Source organism: Lepus europaeus, chromosome 13, assembly GCF_033115175.1.
Source record: "Lepus europaeus isolate LE1 chromosome 13, mLepTim1.pri, whole genome shotgun sequence".
NCBI lineage: Eukaryota > Metazoa > Chordata > Mammalia > Lagomorpha > Leporidae > Lepus > Lepus europaeus.
Window position 1 is genome coordinate 80,977,081 of NC_084839.1, and position 21,537 is coordinate 80,998,617.

Consider the following 21,537-nt stretch of genomic DNA (forward strand, 5'->3'; position numbering starts at 1 on the left):
TAAGCAAAATCCGGTACCCGGGGGAGGACACGGAGATGGTGCCCCCAGCTCCGCAGCTCCCTCTCTCTCAAATCCTATGTGCAGAAGGGAGACACGGGGGACCTCCTCCAGCGATGGGGGGCAGGCCTGTTGGCACCGGGGGCTCCCCACAGGCAGGGGCGCGTGCCGGAGGGGCCCCTGTTGAGCCTCGTGGTGTCGCTCCCTTTCCTGGGCCTGTTGGGATCTGAGTGCTGTCTCCCCTTTTACAGATGCGAACACTTACAGAAGGTCAAGCTCATCCCACAGAGGTCACAGTGTGGCCAGGCTCTGTCCCCGGGACTGGCTGGCTGGCTCTGAGGCCATAGCTCTTAACTGCCAAGACCCAGACTCCCAGCCTCCAGCCCCGGGGCTGTGCTGGTGGCTTCGAGGTGAAAGGATGCATTTGAATTGACCTCGTGAGGGACCTTGCCCTGCCCTGCCCTGCCCTGCCCAAGCGGCTCAGCCTCCCAGGTGGCTGGATTGGGCTCAGATGGGGGCCAGCGCCCAGCTGGGTGCAGTGGACAGTTGCTGCTGTGGCTGGGCAGACCCAGGGCTCCCGGCGGGCTTCTGGGAGGGTGTCTTGGATGGGATCTGAGGAGCGGGCAGGAGGCGGTGCAGAAGCAGGAGGGCAGAGGGCCTCCAGGCTGCCCCTGCAGGCCCTGGCTGGCTTTTGGCTTTGTCTCTCCCTGGCGTCTCTCTGCCCACTGCGACCCCATGCTGAGCGCCCAGGTGCTCTGTAGGGCTGGGGACCCGCCCCTGGCTACGGGGTTGGCCAACGGGAGAGCCAGGCCCTCAGGCTCCCAGGCCAGCCCCCTTCCTCTGCTTTTCCCTGTGTGCTGGGGTCAGGCGAAGGTCCAGCTCGGGGTGGGTGGGAAGCTCTGTGTGGGGGAGCACCTGGGATGTTTGAAAAATGCCAAAGGCTGCCCCTTTGAAGTTTAGAAATCATTGGGTGAACAGAGGCAGGCCCTTATTCCCTTCTTGGAAGCCGGGTGGTCTGATGGTAGGGAGTGGGGACCAGGTGGTCCTGCCTCCTCCTCTGGCCCGTCTCCTCGGACCTCAGGGGGAACAGGTGGCTATTGGGGGAGGGGCGGGATCTGGGTCTTGCTGGCGATGCTTAAAGAGGTAATGCATAGAGCCTGGGCTCTGCTGGGATCCTTAGCAAGGGGCTCTACCCACAGCTCAGGATAGGCTGGCTGGCTACCCTGGACTACAGAGGATCGAATCCTGAAGCCGCTCCTGCTGGCTAACGGGCAAGAGCCTAGCTCAGGCACGAGTTCAAAACCCACCTGTGTCTCAGCGGCTGGGAGACATGAAATTCCTACATACTGGGGGCGGGAGCAAAGATTCTCTCTGTGCGATAGAAGCGATCGATCCTACTGCACCAGGCTGCCTCGAAGATGGAAGCTGATTCTGTTACTGGCATGTCCACCCTCTGCCCGGGCCCCTCGGGCATGGAGGGCCCAAGCTACACAGGCCCTGTGGCCCAGGATGTCAGCCCTCTGCTTCCCCCTGTGCAGATGGGCGCATGGGTAGGCACCACAGCACGCCATGCATGAGAATGCCACGTGTGGTTTTCTTCTTGGAGACCTGGCGTTTGACAGAAGTCACGAGCAGATGCAGGGACATGTCTGGGATGAAAACGCCCCCAGAACCTGGCGTGGGCACCCATGGGTCACCTTTAGCCTCATCTATTGCTCTGTAGTTGCCCAGTGATGCTGGATCCCAGGACTGCCCCATGCTGAGCCCTCATGAGAGTCCCCTACCCTGCTGGAAGTTTAGCTATTCCAGGGCTCCTTCTGGGGGACAGGGAGGCTCTGGGCTTTGTCACAAGGCTGGGCCCAGGCCCCAGGACCTCCCTGGGGTGAAGAGCAGGCAGAGGCGCTAGGCGGGCCCCTTGTTTGTTTGTTCAGGCTGATAAAGCAGGATTCGCTGGACTGTGCCTGGGATCAAGCAAGGCGCACTGTCCTGCCCACTCTTCTCACAAGGGGTTGGAACTGCGGCCAGGGCTGGGAGTGGGAGGTGGCGGCGGGTGCTTGAAAGGGAGCTGGCGTTCTCTGGGTCGCCTCCTCCCCCTCTCTGGGTCTCTGAGTTTCAGGACCCCTGGGGTCTGTGTCCCGGCTCTGGAACTTGCTGTGGGGACCCTCTGCTACACCGAGGGTGGGGATTCTCTGAGCTCTGGCAGGCCTTGCTTATTCTGTGCAGCACATGGGTCCTCTCGTTGAATCCTCACTGCTCTGTTTGCGGTAGGGCGAGGACACGGAGGCCCAGGAGGACCTTGGGCTGACAGCTAGGCGGGACGAGAGCCAGGAGCTGCACGCGGGTGACAGAAGGGCACATGCACTTGGGCTGTGTGCGGGGCAGCTGGGTCTCCATCCTCGGGGAGAGGGAAGGTGTTTGAACTCAGTTCAGAGCACATGCTGGGGTCACCTGGTGGACGCAGAGGGCGCGTGGGCGCTCATCCTGATTCCCTTGTCCTGTAAACCCTTTTGAGGGCCTGTACAGGCAGCTCCCATATGCTAGTCCACTCCCAAATGCTTGCAACAGCCAGGGGTGGGTCAGGCTGAAGCCAGGAGCCAGGAACTCAATCCAGATCTTCCACATGGGGGACAGGGGCCCAAGCACTTGCGCCCTCACTGCTGCCTCCCAGGGTGCACATTTCTGGCATCAGAAGTGGCCAGGACTTGAACTAGCCACTCGGATATGAGATGGGGGTGTCCATCTACGCCAAACACCTGCCCCCGTTACAACATTATAACAGCACCCGAGTGTGAATTCCCTGAAGGCAGGAATCAAGTTTTTATTTTTTGAAGAGAGACATGGACAGAGGTCGAACTCCCATCTGCTGGTTTGCTCCCCAAGACCAGGTGGTGGTGGGGCAGGGGGCAAAGCCAGGAACTAGGAACTCGGTCCAGGTCTCCTATGTGGGTAGCAGGGACCCAACCTCTTGAGCTTCCTCCCAGGGTCTGTGTTAGCAGGAAGCTGGAGTCAGGAATTGAACCCAGGTACTTGGTGTGGGACGCGGGCAGCTTAACCGGTGTCTCAATTGCTAGGCTAAATGCCCATCCTGGGAATCAGATTTTTAAATCATTGAATCCCCAAGTGCCCAGCAAAGCGAGGGTCACTGAATGAATGGATGAAACATCAGAGATGTTTCTGTGTAAACAGACAGTGCTTAGCACAGGTAATGAAACTAGGTGAAACACCCTAGCCCCGTCCCCGACCTCTGCCGGGCCGAGGGATGCACTGGACAGAAGCCCCTGCAGCCTTGCTAACACCTCCCGTCCTCCGCAGGTGCCGTGCTACTCGTATGGGCAGAAGCTGTCCAAGCTGGCCATCCTGAGGATTGCCTGTAACTACATCCTGTCTCTGGCGCGGCTGGCTGACCTGGACTACAGCGCAGACCACAGCAACCTCAGCTTCTCCGAGTGCGTACAGCGCTGCACCCGTACCCTGCAGGCCGAGGGGCGTGCCAAGAAGCGCAAGGTACTCACCGGCCGCTGGGGCCGCACGGGGGAGGCAGGGCTGGGCACTGGCGGGAGCCCTGCCTGTGCGCAGGATTCCCAGGGGACACAGGTCTCCTCTTCCCTGGGGTTGTCGGTGGGACGCTGCCCTGGTAATGGAGCTGCTGGCTGACCTTGGACAGTCATCAGGGTCTCTGGGCCTGGGTTTGCTCATCACTTAAATGGAACCCTTCCTGGCATTGCATGCTTTAGTGCTGTTTCCTATGTGACCCCTGATAGATGTCCTGTCAGGACAAGATTCCCGTGAGCAGGGTGACAGCCCAGGAAGAGCCCTTCAGCAGGTCGGGGAAGGTGACTTGGCTGAAGTCGCATTCCGAGGCTGCGCACGAAGGCGGGTGATTGTCATCCGTCCAGTCATCCCTTCATGAGGGGTTTTCTAAGCCCTGACTTCACAGAGATGATCTGGACTGGGGCACAGAGAGCACAGGCTTGGTCCTGGGCCCAGTGCTCACAGGGTGCTGAGAGGGAACGTCGCATGAGCAGACAAAGTGGGACGGGGTGGCCTGTGCCGAGGGCAGGGGTGGGCCAAGCAGATTAGGGACACAGTAACACCTGAGTTGAAAAGGGGCATCTTGGTGGAAGTGGTGTCTGAACTGGGACCCGCGTAACAGCTAGGAGGCCACCAGGCGGATGGGGCAGGGAACAGCATCCAAGGCCGAGGAACAGCCTGCACCAAGCCCCGTGTGTTTAGGGAAATTCGTACAGGAGGAAGGGTGTTGGGCGTGGCTGATGCTTTGGGCATTTCCGGTCTGGGCTCACTGTAGCCCTTGCTGGAGAGAAACAGACCCAGTGTGGGTGGGGCCCGTCCGGGACTGGGAGGAGATGCCCGCCCTGGACACTCCCAGGGCCACCTGGAAGCAGGTGATGCTGGCGTCCTCCATGCTGTCCCTGTTCTGCCTTCTTCCTCCCTGGCTTCTCTCCCCCCTCCCCCTGACCTCCCCCTCCCCAAGACGCCCTCAGGCAGGCCTCTCTATGGGCTCTGCAGGCTTCCAGAGGCCCCCCGGAGCCCTGAGCCGGGAGGTCCTCCATGGACCCCAGACCAACGCCAGGGATGGGCCAGGCCCGGCCTCACCAGTAGCCTCTGCCCTGGCGTGGCAGTGGCGGCAGCGGCGGCGGCTGCAGTAATTGCGCTTTGCATTCCTGGGAGTGATTTAACGTGGACCAATTAGACGAAATCCTCATCAAGAGGGTGAGGGAGGAAGTGCCACTGCCTGCGCTCGGGCCGCTTTCCTCTGGGGAGTGACACGGGTAAATTAAGGGTGTGATTGATGGCTCCATGCAGCGCGCTGGGACAGAGGGGGTTCGTAAACTCTCGGTGAACTCCCCCTGGCATTCAGCCGTCCTTGTCAGTCCCGGCTGTGGATGGGCAGCGGGGGCAGGTGCCCGCCCCCTCCCCACCCCCTTCTCTCACCCACTGAAGGCAGACTGCGGAGGCTGCCTCCCTGCCCTGGCTCCTGGATTTGGGGCGGACACTGTCGGGGGCTGGGAGTAGGGGAGAGGAAGGTGGAGCTAAGCTTTGGCTTCCCCTGAAATCCCCTTGCAGACTCCTCTGGGTCTGGTCCAGCCTGCCCATTGCACGGATCGGGAGACTGAGGTGGCAGATTTTGGGTAAGAGCATCAGAAAGCCCAGCCCTGGCTCAGCTGGTCACCTGCCCGTCCTGTTGTCTGGGACCCAGTTTGTAACCCCTTTGAGCCTCCGTTTGCGCCTCTGTAGTGGGGGAGGGGCACACCAGCACACAGCCCCCTGCAGGATGAAGGGCCCCCCACTCTGGGAGTTGCCCACGCAGGGCGTGCATGTGCTCACCCTCAGGCTGAGTGCTGAACTTGCTCCTGCCGTGGAGCCTGCTGAGCTGCGGACATTGCCTGGGAGGGGACTCTCAGGGCGAGATGGACACTGAAAGATGGGAACACAGTTCTTTCCTCTCCATCCTCCCTCCCCACTTCTCATCCTGCCATCCCCTCCTAGCTGGGGCTGGGCCAGGCCTGAGGGTCCCTCCGTGCCCTGATGACCTGTGTAGTTTCACAGACTCCGTCCACAGCACCACACAGCCTCTGTGGGCAGACTTGGGAGCACTGTTCACCCCGCGCGGATCAGTGTCCCTAATGCCATCCCTCCCCAGGCCACGCCCCCCCTCAGGAACTGTATCTGGACCATCAGCATGTGGCCCTACTGCCTTGGCCAGAGTGGCCACGGGGTGCGTTCTGGGCGCTCAGGTTCTGCCTGTATCAGGAGCCCCCATGTCCCCAGAGGCCTGTGCATCTCTCCTTCTGGGTCCCTGGGCTCGAACTGCCAGAGTCCCTCACTGGGAGTTGTCATCCCCTCTCCCTCGGGTGCTGCCTCTCGCAATGTGCTCAGCCATCCCATCCCATGGGAGAGGGTGAGAACAGGAACCTTCCACCTTGGGGCTGCCGTGCCCTCCCTGGGTCAGGAGGGCCTGTTCGTGGCTCTGGACTAGCAGGGGGCTTCTATGCCATTTGCCACTGGTGTTGCCTTTGAGGAGGCCAGGAACAGGTGCTTGGGTCCAGTCCGAGTCTGGATGGCGTGGTGGGAGTGGCACTTTCCCTTTGGTCCCCGCTTCTGACTGCAGGCCACTGCAGCCCCTCCCTGGTCTCCCTTGGAAAATGAGGGGACTGCCAGGGCCTGCTCTATTCTCTGGTCCCTGCTCCCCCCCCCCCCCCCCCCGCCCAGGATGGCCCACGTTGGAGCGCGCTGCCCCTCCACATGTCTGCCGTTGTGAAAGCAGAACCCCGCAGACTGGGAGATGTACAAAGAAGAGAGGTCCGTCTGGCTCATAGCTCTGGCACCGGTGAGGGCCTCCATGCTGATGCTGACACAACAGAGGGCATCCCGCGCCGAGACAGTGCAAGGTGCCAGCTCACGTCCCTCTTCCTCTTCCTATAAAACCATTCATTCCTCTGTGACCATGACCGTGCCTGATGCTAACGGCCCCCAAGTACCATTAACACATGAATGTAGGGACAAAGTTTTCAACACTGAGCACTATCCTGGCAACCCATTGCCTTGACTGGAGATAGAAGGCTGAGGCAGCAGGAGGAGCTCTGGGGATGCACCTGCCAGGCAGCCTTGCAGGAGCCGGGGGAGCCAAGGTCTGCGGCTGAAGGCTGCTGGACCAAGGGCAGATGTCTGTTGTGGCAGCTGTGATGCTCATGGCCACCGCCACTGGGACTCGGGCGACTTGAGTTGCTCACGTGTCCCCAGGAGGCTGGCTGACCCTCCTTCAGCACATTCCTGGGGAGGTGGAGCTCGGCGTCCGATGCACTGCCCTGGCCCTCCAGGCTTGCGTTAGGAACAGAATTGCAGGTGAGAGCAGGTGCATCTTTCTGCCTGTCTAGGTCCTTCCTGGCCAACCAGGGGGTGCTCCTTTCCTGGGCCTCACTCTGTGTGGTTTGGAGGGTTCAGAGCCCCCACTGGAAGCCCCTGGTGTACAGAGCCTGTGTCAGAGGCCACCCAGCCGAGAGCCAGGATGGGCTCTGGGGAGTCGAGCTGTGACTCCGGCTGCAGCCGGAGATAAAGCATGTTAAGCCCCTGGCTCCTGGCCACATTTCTGCAGCTCCTGTTTCTGACTCCTGGGAGCTCCTGAGGAGGAAGGAGGAGGAGTGGAGAGAGGAAGAAGGGAAGGCAGAACAGCTCTTGCACACCTCGGCCGGTGGCCAGCACCAGACATGCAGAATAGTACAGGACCCGCTTCCTACAATGTAGGGCACCTCTTCTGGGGCGTTGGGAGCCATTGAGTAGTAATGACAACAGCAGTGGCTTTGCAGATTGACGGCATACTTTGAACCTTGGTGACAAATAGCTGGCGAGCTCATGGGTACCAGGTTGGGGTGGGCATTGAGTGAAGAGGCCTGGACAGTGAGGGAGGCCCCAGGGAGCAGATGCCTGTAGCCGTCTGTGCATTTCCCACCGATTTGAAAGTCGCTTCTAGAGATTGCGGTGTGCCTGAGAGTCCTCACAGCGCCTGACCTTCACGGAGCAGGGGTCACGTGCCAGGCACTCCCTCAGCGCTCCGATGGCCTCACTAATTCCTCCCACCAACGCTTCCAAGTCAGAACCAGGGCTGTTCCATCGCACAGATAACGGGACAGAGGCTCAGAGAGCCTGGGGAACCTGCCCAAGGTGGCCTGGCCAGTGGGAGAGAGGTGCCTGTCTGCTCCCACTCCCCTGTCCTGTCTCCCACGCGGAAGTGGGGCTGGCGGGTGGGAGGAGGGGTTCTCATTTCCCGATCCTCTGGGCCGCGTTGCTGATTTTAAATGCCATTTGCTTTCAAAGCCCACGGAGGCCATCTATGCTGGGAAAACAAGGCGGGGGTGGGTGGGAAACCACCGTCAGATTCCCCTCTGGTCATAAAAATGGATGCAATTTATTCTTTCTGGCATTCCAGTGACACAGACGTTTGTCGCCAGCTGTTTGTTCTGCCGTGGAGCGGCCGCTCAGCTGCCGTTTCTCCTCTCACATTTGACACTGGAAGGCCCCAGGCTGGCAAGGCCCGGGCTTGGGGGATCATGAGCAGGGAGCCTCGCAGGTGAGCTGAGCCGGCTTTCCCAGAACACAGCCTCTGATGTTCCCGGGTGGTCCTGAGTGGGCGCTCGGGGCTCCCTGCGCCCCCTCCTTTTTCTGATGGCCCCCTCCCACACCCCTGACAGGTGCTCACATGTCTGTATCCTTTCCCACATTGGGTAGCTCCCAACATTCCGGGTCTTGGACCCAGCGAGTACGAGCCAAGTGTTCACGCTCAGAGAGTCACAGAGGCTTGGGCACCCCCTCCTGATGTGCCTGGGAATGCTGAGAAGCCCCCCCTCTTTGCAAACACCTGCAGAGGCTCGGTGGCCCTGGGTCTGTGTAGGGTGAGCGCTGACCCCTCAGGACCCTTCAGTTCTTCGCATTTCCCTGTGGTGTTTCCTTTAAGCCTCGCGAAAGCCCACCTGCAGGTTGTCTGCAAAACTCTGAAGTAGGCGACCTGAGGAGCTGTGGGTCCTGAGACCTGGACTTGGGTCTTGGCACCGGCATTTCTCACCGTGGGCCCTCAGCCATGTGCCTCAGCCTCACCTGCCAGGTGAGCACACACATGCCTTCCTGTAGGCGAAAGAGCTGGCCTTGTCTCAGTGCCTGGGCTGTGGGTCCAGGCAGGCCAGGACCCGGGCTTCCCCCTCGCCCACTCCAGCTCAAACCCTGGCTCCTGTGCCCATCAAGTAGAGCCAGCATGTGGCCAATCCAGAAACTCCTGCTTTCCAAGCGCGTGGATTCCCCGAAACTTGCCTAAGCCTGCGTTGTAAAATGATGCTGCTGAGCGGACCCCCCCAGCTGTCACACCGGCCACATCGCACACCTCATCGCAACCCTTCTTGTACTAGCCCCGCCCAGCAGGACCAGAGGGGAAACAGAGGCTGAGAGCTGGGCAGTAACTTGCCCAGGGCCACGCAGCTAGGAAGTGGCGAGCGCCGTTTCAAACCCGTGTTTTCTGTTTGGTTCCGTCCTGGGGATCTTCCGCTCCTGAGGCCTGTGTGCAGAAGCCCACACACGGCCTGGCACGGTGGCCTCACAGATGCCTAGCCTAGCACGGTGTCCCTGCCCAGAGCGGCGGCTCTTGTGCAAGTAGCACGTGGAGGCTCCATTTAGCTGTGGGGAGCCAGGAGCCTGCTGGTGGTGGCGCTGGTGGTGGCGAGGGCTGGGGGAAGGGGGCGGGGGCGCATCAGCTCCGTGCACCCCCAGGGCAGCGCCGCCAGCGAGGCCTGCCACTGGGTTAAGTCGCCTGGCGGCTTTGGGCTGCAGCTGGGAGCGCGCCTGGTTCCCATTGGGGCGCTGTGGTTTTGATTAGTGGAGTTGCGAGGCAGGCCTGCCGCGAGTCCCTGGGAGCTCCGCGGGAACAGCGGGTCCCCCGCCCCCCTCCTGGCAGCCCCAGACTCCAGATGTTCCGAGCGCTCGCTGGGAAGGCCTGCTGGCGCCACGGAGGGCAGAGGGCAGGGAAAGCACGCGAGCTGGAAGCCCAAGCACTCAGTCACCACAGGCCTTGGCAGCCCGCCCGGCCCTCTGCTGGCACATTCCCCAGCTCTCCCCTGGCCATCTGTTCCCAAAAAACCCTTTCAGAGCCTCATCATCACTCAGGCTACAACAGCGCGAGCAGCTGGTTTGGAGGCAGCGGGGGGAAAGCGTGCAAAAGGCCCTTTGTGCAGGAGGAAACGCGCTTATGAATCACAGGGCCGGCCGCCGTAAAAGCTGGCGGCTGGAATCCGGGTTGCTCGGGCGCCGCCGTGGTCCCTGACTTTTTATCTCTGGTTTGTGTTTTTTCTCCTTTGTTTGCTTTTCATATTGTTTCTTCCTCTTCTTGCACCCTCGGTGACTTTTCTTTCTCCTTTACACTGCCTGCCCGAGGGCCACCTAATTAGTTTCCTGGATGCTGGTGTAGTTTTATTCCTCCTCACCGCCCGCCCCCTTCGAGCTGTTACCACTGGGGGTGGCTGGCAGTGACTGTTTTCTGAGACCTGGACGGCAGGGGGTGGAGGGGCAAGAAGGCGCCTGGTGGCCGGGATGCAGGCCTGCCCACGTTGGGGTCCCCTCCAAGCAGCGCTGCTGTAGAGTCATCCCCTCCTCCATGCCCGCCCCACATGCACCCCCAGCTTGCAGAGGGAGGGGTGGGGCCGAGCAGAGACGCCTCCGAGAGACCCCTGTCGGTGCATCACAGGGCACAGGGAGATGCTTCGGGAGCTCAGCCACATTCATCAGGGCCCCGGTGCCCGGGCCCCGCAGCTGACTGCAGCATGACACGAAGCCTTTTTTAAGAACTGGCTGCCGCCGCTGCTGCCAAGGCTTCTGGGGGACATCTGCCTGGAGTCCGGGCACCTCCTGGGGGCAGTCACCGGGTGGCCTGTGCGGGAGGCTGTGGGCTCCTGGGCTGGGGGTGGCAGCTGGGAGGTGGGCCCTGAGGAGGGAAGGAGAGAAGGGCACAGCCTGGTGGCCTTGCTCGGACCCCTGGGGACCCTTAGGAGGAGCTGCCAAGCGGGCGTGGGGAGGGGGGCACTCCCAGGTGTCAGATGGTGGTGATGGAAGGGGGAGGGGGAACCAGCTCAGGAGCAGGGGACTGGGGTTTCCCCTTCCCCTTCTCAGTCCCCTGCACCCCTTTTCCACTGGCCACCTGCTCCCCACCCCTGGCCTGCCAGCCCCAGCAGCCCCTCACTCCAGCTGTTACGGCCATGTGGGTGGCCAGCCTTTCCCAAGCCTGGGGTCTGGGGCTTTGGAGGGCGTTTTGCCTGCGGTCTGTGCGTTATCCCGGCCCCTGCACTTGGTTCCTCTTGCCTCGCTCCTTGCTTTCCTCCTGGTTCCAGCTGGGGAGCTGGCAGCTCTGGCAGGACCAGTGCCTCGTATTTAGTGCAATTTCAGGGCCACTTGGCTGTCTGTGTGAAGGGCTCAGTGTGGTGGGCAGGGGCCTCCCTCCCGGCCTGGCCTCCAGGGCAGGTGCATCAGTGGGGCCTTTAGGGGCTGGGTGTCCAGGTGGCCTTGCCCCGCACAGGGCCTGTGGAGTCACTTGGAGGTGCTAGGGGGCCTCCTGGGTCTGTCCAGGGATGGGTGGCTCCAAGGAAGAAAAGTGGAGACCTCTGCTCTCCTGCTACCTCCCCAACCGCTGCCCCTGGCCTATGTCTCCTGTCTCTGGAGAAGTCAGATTTTTGGGGGCCCAAGGTGAGAAAAGAGGGGTGGTCACTGCTTCCAGGCCCCTGAGTGGCCAGGAATTGCTTTCTAGGCCTGAGGGGACAGGGGAGCAGCAGGGACAGGGCAGCCCTGCCTGCCACTCAGTGTTGAGCACCTGCACCTTGCACAGTGGAAGGTCAGGGGCAGAGGGGCTCCCACGTGTCCTCGGGGAGATCACCCCCTTTCTGCTTTTGCTCCCGCAGAGCAGGAAGCTGATTCTAGGGAAGCCGGAGACCGCCGCCTTCCTCGAGCGCCCAGGATAAGCGCTCCAGAATGCCAAGCAGGCCTTGCTGCTCGCCGCCCAGAATTTACGGCCGCCTGCAGCCCGTCCCAGCTACCGGCTGCTCTGGGGCTGTCTGTCCCCGCAGAGCCCCTCGCGGCAGCCCTTCTGCCTGCCTCACTCTACCCCTGCTCAGGACTCCAGGTGCACCCCGAAGCCAATGGATGAGGTCAGACTCAACAGGATACCTGACCCCCACCCCCACCCCACCCCCGCCCCCGCCCGGTGACCCGGCCCCAGCTGGTCACTGCCGTGTCCCAGATTACACTCCGGCAGCACAGAGCTCCTTGCTCAAAGGGCCTATTTTGGGCCTGTGTGCTCACGCACATCCCTCTGCCTGCCTGTCTGGCGAACTGCTCATTCTAGAAGGCTCAGCTCCTCCTGGAAGCCCTTCTTGACCCCTGCCCCGGCTTCCTCCTGGGGGGCCCCGTGGCACAGCCACCCCCCTGCCCTCATCACAGGGCGCGCAGGCTCTAATTCAGGACAGCATCATGTGGTAGGCCGTGCAGGATGAGATAAAGCCTTGGAGCGCGCTGGACCCTTTTATGCGATACATGAGCCGTCATTACATTGCGCTATATTGTATTTTTAGGTGGTACGTTATGTGATATAGTATGTGATGTGATACCACATCCATTACTCCGTGTTGCACCGCGTTGGTTTTGTGCCTGCTCCTCTCGCTAGGCTGGGAGTGCTTTCCTGTCCGTCTCCCATAGAGCAGCCACCGGACGATGGTTCAGCCTTTCCTCCCCTGCGGTCCGCGCAGCCGGGGCTGCGTGTCCCTGTGCTCAAGGCAAGGACTCCGGGAAAGCGACACAGCCAGGGAAACACCCTAGGCTCCCCTGGGCTCATATGCTCCTGCCCCCTTGGATCCACAAGGAACGCTTTTAGCCTCAGTTCATGGAAGCCTACCAATACAGCAGCGTAAGCAGACAGGGGCCCGTCTGTCTGAGAGTCCAGAAGTCTGGAGAGAGGCAGCTGCTCCCTGGGCTCTGGGGCTCCAGGTTTCTTTGGGTCTCTGCTACACCAATCGCCACCTCCCAGGCTGCACCCAGAGTCTGGGCGGGGAGCATTTCTTCTCTCTGGGGCGGTCAGCCCTGCCCTCGCATCCTCCACCTTCTCTGGAGACAGGGATGCTCCCCTTGAACCTGAGAAAGCCTGGGGCTCTGTGAGCTGGGAGGGCAGCAGAGTCCATGGCCACGTGGCTCACCTCTGGCAGGTGTGTGTGTGGGGGAGGGTGGCCCTGGTATGTGACAAGGTGGTTTCTTGTCATGGGGCTGACCAGAGTCATAACTTTAGCCACACGTCAGAGCCCTGCTTCTGTGAGCTGGCCCGGTCCTTACCACCTGTCCCAGTGTCACTTGGTGGCATTGAGGTTCCCAGCACTGAGGCCACCGAGCAGGCCAGGTCGCGTGTGATCTTTTACCTCTTTCTGCACAGCACTTTTTGTTGAACCCCACAATAGCCTCCTGGGGTCCACGTGGTTTACCGTGGGAGTGAGAGCAGGTGGAGTCAACAGGGTCACTCGGGCAGGGCTGGGCAGGGTCCAGGTTGGTTCTTCCAGCCCCATGGGACAAGCGCTCCTGCATCCAGGCCGCTGCTGTCCTCTGTCCCTCTCCCAGAGGTGAGCCTGTGAGTAGCAGGGCTGTCTGGTGGTGTGCGGCCTGGGGGACTGGGCGACAGGGGTCTGCGTCTCACCTCAGCCTCGGCACCCAGAGATTGGTGACCCCGGGCTTCTTCCAGAAGCTTCTCTTCCCTCATGGGACATGACACCACTGTCTGTGAGCAGGGAGGCTTCAGGGACACAGTGGCTGTGAGAGGGTTCGTTGGCTGGAGACACTGCTGGTTCCCGAGCGTCCCTCCCCACATCCCACCGCCCTGAGTCTGTCCCCTTGCTGCCTCTGCGCGTGCGTGTCTGTGTACGTGCACCTGCACAGGCACCGTCTGTCGGGATGAGATGGAGGGCGCCCGCCTGGTGGGAGAGGGGTGTATGCTGGAAGGCAGCTGGTGGCCTCCAAGGGTTTTCAAAGTCGCTGTCCCCACCCAGGGATCAGGAGCCCTAAGAAATGGCCTCATCATAGAAGGGCAGGGCAGAGCCGGGAAGCAGCGCCAGTGAGCGAGCTGCTCAGAGCCCCGGTATCCCTCCCCTCCACCACGGTCACACTCGGTGCCTCGCTTTGCTGCCATGACCATTCCCTCATGCACAGGGAGCTCAGTGCACAGCCTGCGTGGGCTCTGGCCCCAGTCACCCCACCCTGCCCCTCCACGTCCACGCACTCTTTGGGTTTGGTTCTTTGGTAGAGAAAGATGAACAAGGCGTGCACATGTGCTTAGGCCTGAGTCACTTTCGGTGTTCTGGTCCTGGGATCGCTTTGTCACAAAACAAAGGGCCTGTTCTTTGGAACTCAGAACTAAAGGACGCAGAGGCCGTGCATAAGAAGCCCTAAGAGGAAAGCCCAGCAGGACCCTCTCCGGAGCCCAGTGCACTTCGCCTGCATCCACTGCTCACAAGGCCAATGCTCAGGTGTCCCAGGTCAGAGTGGCTGACCAGAAACACCTTCCTGAAGCCAGGCCAGCTCCCAGGGGCAGGTGCAGAGACGGCACCCTGATCCCAGCCAGTGGCCTGGTCTCTGGGAAGCAACAGACACAACAAAGAGCAAGGCCAGCGGCTCCAGGAGCCCCCCCCCCCCCAGGGGGTGGAGCTGGGCGTGGGACCTTGGAGTCCTACGTAGATTGATGTTCCTGAACTTGACCTTGAGTTGTCGGGAGGAAGCTGAAGTACATCCAGGAACGACTGAGCACGCCGGGAAGTGCATTGATTACTGGGAACGGATGGTACAGGAAACGCTAGGCTTCCTCACTCATGGCCATGTGGGGCTGGTGCCTTGGGGACGTGGGAGCTGGAAGGCTTGGCTGCTTGTTCCCTGTGAGATTCCCCCAAGCCTCCAGGGGAGCCTGGCTTGGTCTCACCACTGGGTAAACATTTGCTGAATGAATGGAGGAATGGAAGCGTGAGGAAATGCGCTTGTTTTCTGTTGTCTGCCACAGATCTCTAACGGGCAGCTCCTGTGTGTCCATCTCGAGGGAGGCACGGTTCGTGCCTAGAGTCGCTGATGGGGGTGGGTTGGGACTGGCGTGTCACTGCCTATCGCTAGTATGTGGCTTTGCAGCATGGTGGTCTTTTAACCTTTCTGACAGCTACACACAGTAAACACTATGCCATTTTATAGGTAAAGAAACTGAGACGCTCCAGGTCCCCCAGCTGGTGAAATGGGACATCAGGATTCAGCAGAGGCTGTCTGATGCCCTAGCTGGCACGTCTTACCCCTGTGCTGTCCTGCCAGGGAACACGTGTGTGGGGCCCTTCGTGTGTGAGTGCACCTGCACACGTGTGTGGCTGAGAGAATCATTTCTCTTCCCATTCCTGGCCTCTCCCTTGTGCACCTAGAAGGTACTGCCGTGCTGTCACTGGTAGACAGGCTGTTGGTGGGTACAGATGGCCCCCACTGGATCCAGAATCCAGCTGGGGGAGTCGGTAGGGGACAATGGAAGAGAGATGCATTTTCTGGTCTTAAAATTGCATTTACATGGCAAGTGCACTGTTGTTGCTGAAATTGGATTGCATGGGCTGCCCAGAAAGCTCGTGGCCCCTCTCGGCCCCCTCGTCCTGAAATATCCACAGCTCGGCCCCCTCCCAGAGGTCTCCCAGAGACACTCTGTGGTCTTTGCAAAGGCTTGCAGGCCAGCATGTTGGCATGAACTGACTTGTCTGGTGCTGCCCTGTCACCCCCTGCTGTCACTTTGTGGTGAGGACTGGGAGGGCAGATGCAAAGAGGGATGGGGAGGAGGCAGGCCTGCTGGGATCCTTGGCTCTGTGGCTGGACGGGGTGTGCGTCTGTGAGGGTCCCGTGGCAGGGCCCACTGGGAAGGTGGAGAGGAGTAGAGCTTCCCTTGCCTGGTTGAGCCGCTGTGTGCCCAGCTGTCTGCTCCCTTCCAGCCTGGGGGCCTCTTCCAGCTCTGGGGTAAGGTCAGGGGCCCTTGGAACTGCTGGGTCTGGAAGAGCCGTGCGGAGCCAAGTGGGATGGCCGGACAGCCTCCCAGGATGAGAAGCAGATGGGCGGCTGTAGCAGCTGTGTCCCAGGCCTCGCCCCGGGCCAGCTTGCCCCCTCCAGTGCCCTGGACTGTGGGTGGGGTGGGGTAGGGGCCAAGAAAGACAGATAGACTGACAGAGGAGGAGAGACAAACAAAGACGAGGCCAAGAAAGAGTTGGCACAGAGACACACAGGCAGAGCCCAGGGAGAGAAGCAGATCGGAGGCAGACCACGCAGCCTGCAGCCCTAGGAGGCGTCAGCATGGCACAGCCGTGCCCCGCAGGCCATGACGCTGGCCCCCGATGCCAGCCGCCTTCCCGTGGGCCGCGGGGGTCCAAGGCAGCTGGGTGGATGACCTGGGGGTCTGCAAGTTTTGTTTGCCAGTGAAGACACTGCCCTCTCTTGGGGTTGAAGGGTCTGCCTTGCTCTGCCGCATTCTAGCAGCGTGGCCTAGGGTGGGTTCCATTTCCTACAAAGTCGGAGCAACAGTAGGCACTGCCTGGGGCTGGAATCTGACAGAGCCTGCAGAGGAGTGTCGCCAGGTGCCTGCATGCAGCCGCCCCCCAGCTGTGGCAGCCATGGGCACGAACACGCTTGCTCCTGCTGGCAGGTCCTGGGAAGACCAAGGTGAGGATGGCACCCTTAGGAGCTGGCGGAGTGGGTCAAAGATCTGGCAGTCACGCCCATAGGAATTCATGGCACCCAGGGGCAGTGGTGATGTGGGGGGAGTCAAGATAAAGTGCTTGGGAGTTCAGAGGAAGAGCCCATGGCCCCCAGCTCACCATGGGGGTCAGGACTGGTGGGGCTGGGAGGTTGGACTTGAGCTGGCTCTCACTGTGACTCCTGCCAGTGGGTGGAGGGACTCCCCACAAGGCTCAGGAGCAGCACGGGCTGTGTGGGAATGCTCGCCCGGGATACCCGGCTCCCAGCTCCACCACTGATGTGTCGGCACAGAAAGGGGCCCCCTAGCGGTATGGTTGCATCCCCAACATTGCCAGTTGCTCCTTACCAGGAAGAAAGTTCTGTGTGTCACTGACTGGCGGAGGTTCGACCATATCCACTGGCCTCACCAAGTTGGGGATGGGGATGGGGTTTGGCCTGGAGAGCTGAGGCCTTGGGGCAGCTGGAAGTCCCGGGCAGTCTGCTCCTCCTTGGCAATCAGCCTTGAAAAGCACGGAGGGGCCGGCGCCGTGGCTCACTTGGTTAATCCTCCGCCTGTGGTGCCGGCATCCCATGTGGGCGCCAGGTTCTAGTCCCAGTTGCTCCTCTTCCAGTCCAGCTCTCTGCTGTGGCCTGGGAAGGCAGTGGAGGATGGGCCAAGTGCTTGGGTCCTGCACCCGCATGGGAGACCAGGAAGAGGCACCTGGCTCCTGGCTTTGGATCAGCGCAGCGCTGGCTGTGGTGGCCATTTGGGGGGTGAACCAACAGAAGGAAGACCTTTCTCTGTCTCTCTCTCTCTCACTGTCTGTAACTCTACCTGTCAAAAAAATTATATATAAAAAAAAGCACAGAAAAGGACCATGTAGAATGCATGCCCTTGACCCATGGCAGCAGCCTGCCCTGCGTCTTCCTGGGGCAGGGCCTCTAACCCCAGTGCCTGTCACTGAGCTGGCACCTTGTAGTAGCAACTCAATAAATCCTTGCTGAATAAATGAGTTTTTCTGCCCCCCTCCCCAGCAGGCGCTGCTGGCTCCCCACAGCCCTTGGCCGGGGCGCTGAAACTCTTAGACACTGGGAACCTCCGAGGCCCTCCCAGCCCGGACACAGTGTGATCCTTGATTCACGCCATGTTCCCGCCCTCGGCAGCCGGCAGCCAGCTCCGGCTGCTCATAAATTTCCTGCCTGTCACCCGTGGCGCCCGGGCCAGGCGGGGCGGGAGGCGCTGTGGGCTGACTGGCCCCTACCTGCTTCCAGTTCCCTGGGAAGTTTGGAGGCCAGAAGCCCGGGGCCTGTGCTTGTGCCCAAAATAACCCCCTGCGCAGCCTGGTCCTCGGAGAAGCTGTGGAAGCAGACCCGGCCCTGGCAGAGGGTTCGGGCCCGAGGGCGACAGCTCCAGCTGACGCTCCCCCTTCCTTCGAGACCCTGGGTACTTTTCTGAGCATAGGCGTAGCAGGAGGGGGCTTCAGCGAGGGCGTGGGAAAGTGGAATTCAAAGAGAATGCGGATTTTCCACGCCCTTCTAGAAGCCCCCTTGGATATGCAAAAATAATCCTCCACCGTGGAGAGACTGAGGGAGTTTATTGTTTTCCTTCTGCTCACGCCTCTGTATTTCTAAATTTCTCTAAAGTTAACACACTTCCCAGGTAATTTTAAAAAATCTAACAATCTATTTTGATTCAGCGGCTTTTTAGTAAATTCACAAGTAGCTGCAATTTTAGAAGCTGGAGGAACCCAAGTGATAGGTCTTAGCTGTCACTTCCTTCTCCAGGCCCCCCCCCCCCCCCCCCAGTCCAAGGCAGCTAACTAGGACTCTTGCTGTCTCCATAGATTTCCCTGTTCTGGGCGTTTCTGTGAATGGAATCACAGGCCACATGGTTTGGCTTAAGAGACTTGTCGGGTTGGTACCGGCATTTCATTCCTTTTGATGGCCAAATAATACTCCATCATATGACTAACCACGTTTTTCTATCTGTCCCTTTGTTGATGGACACAACCTACACAAATTTCAGAGTTGTGGATTTTACAAGAATTGGCTGAACACAAATAGGTCAAAGATGACAGATGGTTCAAGGTGACTGTTCCTCATTTGAGACGTCGCAGCCCATGTTGCCACTTTACATCTCAGGCCCAGGGAATGAACCCGAGGCTTCAGCACTTGGCATGAGCCCTGTGCTCCAGGCCCTGCCAGGGCTGGGTACTCTCACCTGAGGCTTGGGGCGGTTAGCCAGCCTGCTCTGACTTTGGGACCGAGATGAACCCCAGTTGAATTGAAAGCAGCACTCAGGGCCAGACCCCTCTCTACTGCAAGGTGTCCGGCACATAACAAATCTTCCCAGGCAGACGAATCAATTAATTCACAGGCTTTTATAGGGATTCCGCTCCCGGCTGAGGTTCCCTGGTCCCAACAGAGCCAGGCCAGGGAAGTCGCGCGTCAGAGATTCGGAGTGCTCCTTTTATAGATACAGGGCGTGGGGGTTAAAGGTAGAGGCGGGTCTGATCCTCATTGGTTGACCTTTAGGCACCCACAGGGTCCTTGACAGGGACTTTTCTTCCCTGGAAGTGTGGGAAGGGACTCTCCATTCTTGGAAGTATAGGCCTTCCCTCCTTGCGGATCCTAAAGCTACCATCCACCCTACACATTGGTGCACTCACCGGGAACAGAAAATAATGCCCAGTAGCTCGCTTTTCCTGTGTCCTCCCTGCGTCTCTGCCGTCTTTTTACTTTTAAAATAATGTTTGAGCTCTGATTCCTCTTTTTAGGGCAGACCAATTTAAAGCAACAGCTGTCAAGATGTCAAGCCTGCTGGAGGTTTTTTCCCCTGCATGTAGAAGATGATGTCCTAATTGCTAAAATATAGACCAGTGTATAGTTTGAATATAGTGAAAAGTAGGTAAGGAGGTAAGGTAGGCACCAATGAGTGACAATGACTTGGAAAGGTAAACTAGTTTAGAAGACAGACAAAATCGTTTCTTGAATGCCCCCAAAGAGGTAAAATTACCCAGCTGTGGTACACAGAAGTGGTTTTTTTTATATTTTTTAAAAGATTTTTATTTATTTATTTGACAGGTAGAGTTACAGACAGTGAGAAAGGTCTTCCGTCTGTTGGTTCACTCTCCAAATGGCTGCAATGGCCAGAGATGTGCCGATCCAAAGCCAGGAGCCAGATGCTTCTTCCTGGTCTCTCCATGTGGGTTCAGGGGCTGACTTGGGCCATCTTCTACTGCTTCCCCAGGCCACAGCAGAGAGCTGGATCGGAAGAGGAGCAGCCGGGGCTCGAACCGGTGCCCATATGGGATGCTGGCGCCACAGGTGGAGGATTAACATACTGCACCACGGTGCCAGCCCCCCAGAAGTGTTAAGAAAGGAAGGCAGTGAGCTCTGAAAGCCAGAGAAGGTACCATCAGAAATCAGGAAAACGGGAAGCGAACACAAGCAAAAAACAGTGTGAGGTTGTTCCAGAGTTCACAGCAGTTGCCGCGATTCCCCTAAAGGACTGACAGTTAAAAAGAGGTGTAATGTTAGGTTTCAGTAGGGAACACAGCCCATGGGACGTAACAGCTGCAGCGAATAAAATGCCTGTTTCTGGAAGTGCTCATCAGCTCGATCAGTGACCGAGACGCTGCTGTAGGTAGGTCAGGCGCTGCGCTGGGCCCTGGGGCCCCGGCGGTGAACTGGACAGACTCCCGTCTCTGCCCGCGGGAAGCGGGCATCCTAGCCCCAAACAAGTGGACAGAGAGACGGGTGATGTATGATGGTGTTGAACTCACTCAGCTGGCGGTACCGGCTGCCTCGGTGGGGCTGTGCGTGTCAGGCCCCCTTGTCTGGTCCTTTCCACAGTTCCTGTAGCATCCGACTGTGGTAAGGGCTTTCGTGGCACGAGCTCTGAGGACAGTGAGCCAGGAGCTGCCCGGACCCAGACCTGGCCTGGGCGTGTGGGGACCTGAGTCCTCCTAAGGGTGGTTGGATGCAGGATGTTGTCAGGTGCTACAGAGAAGGGCTGTGGGGCCGTGTCACAGTGGGACCTGTCTGCTGTGCCCACTGTTCACACACACACGCACACACACGCACGCACAGCCCTTAGGAAAGGCTGTCATTGGTATGTTCGTCTCCCATCCCTGAGCCACAGCTGATTGGTCCGGGGGGAGAAAGCTGACCTAGGCTGGACCAGTCGATCAGCTGCCGGGAAGCTGGGCCTCTTGGTAGGCAGGCAGGAAAGCAGCGGCTACCTGCACTGGCCCAGCGCCATCTCGACAGGGCCTGGAGTGTGGGGCCACAGTTCGCTCTTGCTGAGCCCTGCAAGTCCTTTGCTGCCTCTCCTGGGACCCTCCCCCTGGCCTCTGTGCAATGCCCATTCGAAGCCTCAAATAGACTTTCCTTCCGCAGAGGGTTGCAGTGAGCTTCCCACCCCTCATGCTGCAGTCCAGTCTGTTGGGAAAATACTGACAGGCGTCTTTACATCAGGACTTTTAAAAAAAGAGCCTTTAACATGCTAATAGACAAAGCCTGGCTGGTGTTCTGCCAACTGCTGCAGGGGAGATGCCGCCCCCCCCCCCCCCCGCCTCCTGGTGTTCTGCCCATCATGGCCCATGGACAGCGGCTTCCTTGGACGGGATGATGCCTGTGCTATTTTCTGGGCCAGCGTGGCTGGTAAGAATACAGGTCCAGTGTGGACCCTGCCAGGGCTAGGGTTGGGTCAGGAATTGAAGGTCAGGCCCTCAAGAAACCCCATGGCCTTCACTCCCGGGCAGAGCTGACAGCAGGAGGGCTTGGGATGGGTCCCTTCCCTACACGGCAGGCCGGCTGAGCTGGATGGGTCTCTGGGCCTGGTCCACCGGCGGGGCCCGCCCAGGCGGCCGGCCCTGCGATGACGCGGCAGTAAATCAGGCTCCCGGGCCACAGACCCAGTGCCATCCCCACGGGTTTCCCTTCCGCTTCTTAATCCTCCTGCTCAGACTCAGTAACAAAAAGCAGCCTCGTGCTGGGGCCAGCCCTGCACGGAGCAGAGCGCCTGGGACTTACCACATCATCAGCTCCCGCCTGCCCCTCGCTGCTCCCTCCCCAGCTGCTGTTCGCTGCAGAACACTCCCATCCCCTCAACCCCCCAGCGCTCGCCACCCCCTCCCCACCCCTGGCCTTCGTTCCCCACCCCCCACTTCCAGCCTCACCCCGGCTTGTTTTGGACAGGACACCATGGCTGTGGCCTGGAGCGGCTGCCTCAGGCCTGCGAGGCTCCCCAGGGCCTGTGGTTAGCAGGCCCTCCAACCT

General features: G+C 59.9%; 1 protein-coding gene and 1 long non-coding RNA gene across 2 annotated transcripts in view; one reads left to right on the forward strand and one right to left on the reverse strand.

Annotated features, from left to right (window-relative positions):
• Nucleotides 1-21,537, forward strand: part of ATOH8 (atonal bHLH transcription factor 8) — a 33,388-nt gene that overhangs the window by 4,994 nt on the left and 6,857 nt on the right. The window contains exon 2 of the mRNA XM_062209777.1: nucleotides 3,310-3,501. Coding sequence (XP_062065761.1) covers nucleotides 3,310-3,501 — 192 coding nt within the window. The remainder of the gene's footprint in view (nucleotides 1-3,309; nucleotides 3,502-21,537) is intronic.
• On the reverse strand, nucleotides 19,338-21,522 carry LOC133772822 (uncharacterized). Its single transcript, XR_009867817.1, has 3 exons — nucleotides 21,438-21,522; nucleotides 20,040-20,222; nucleotides 19,338-19,650 (listed from the first exon to the last, which is right to left on the reverse strand). It is a non-coding gene; the product is annotated as an uncharacterized LOC133772822 (long non-coding RNA).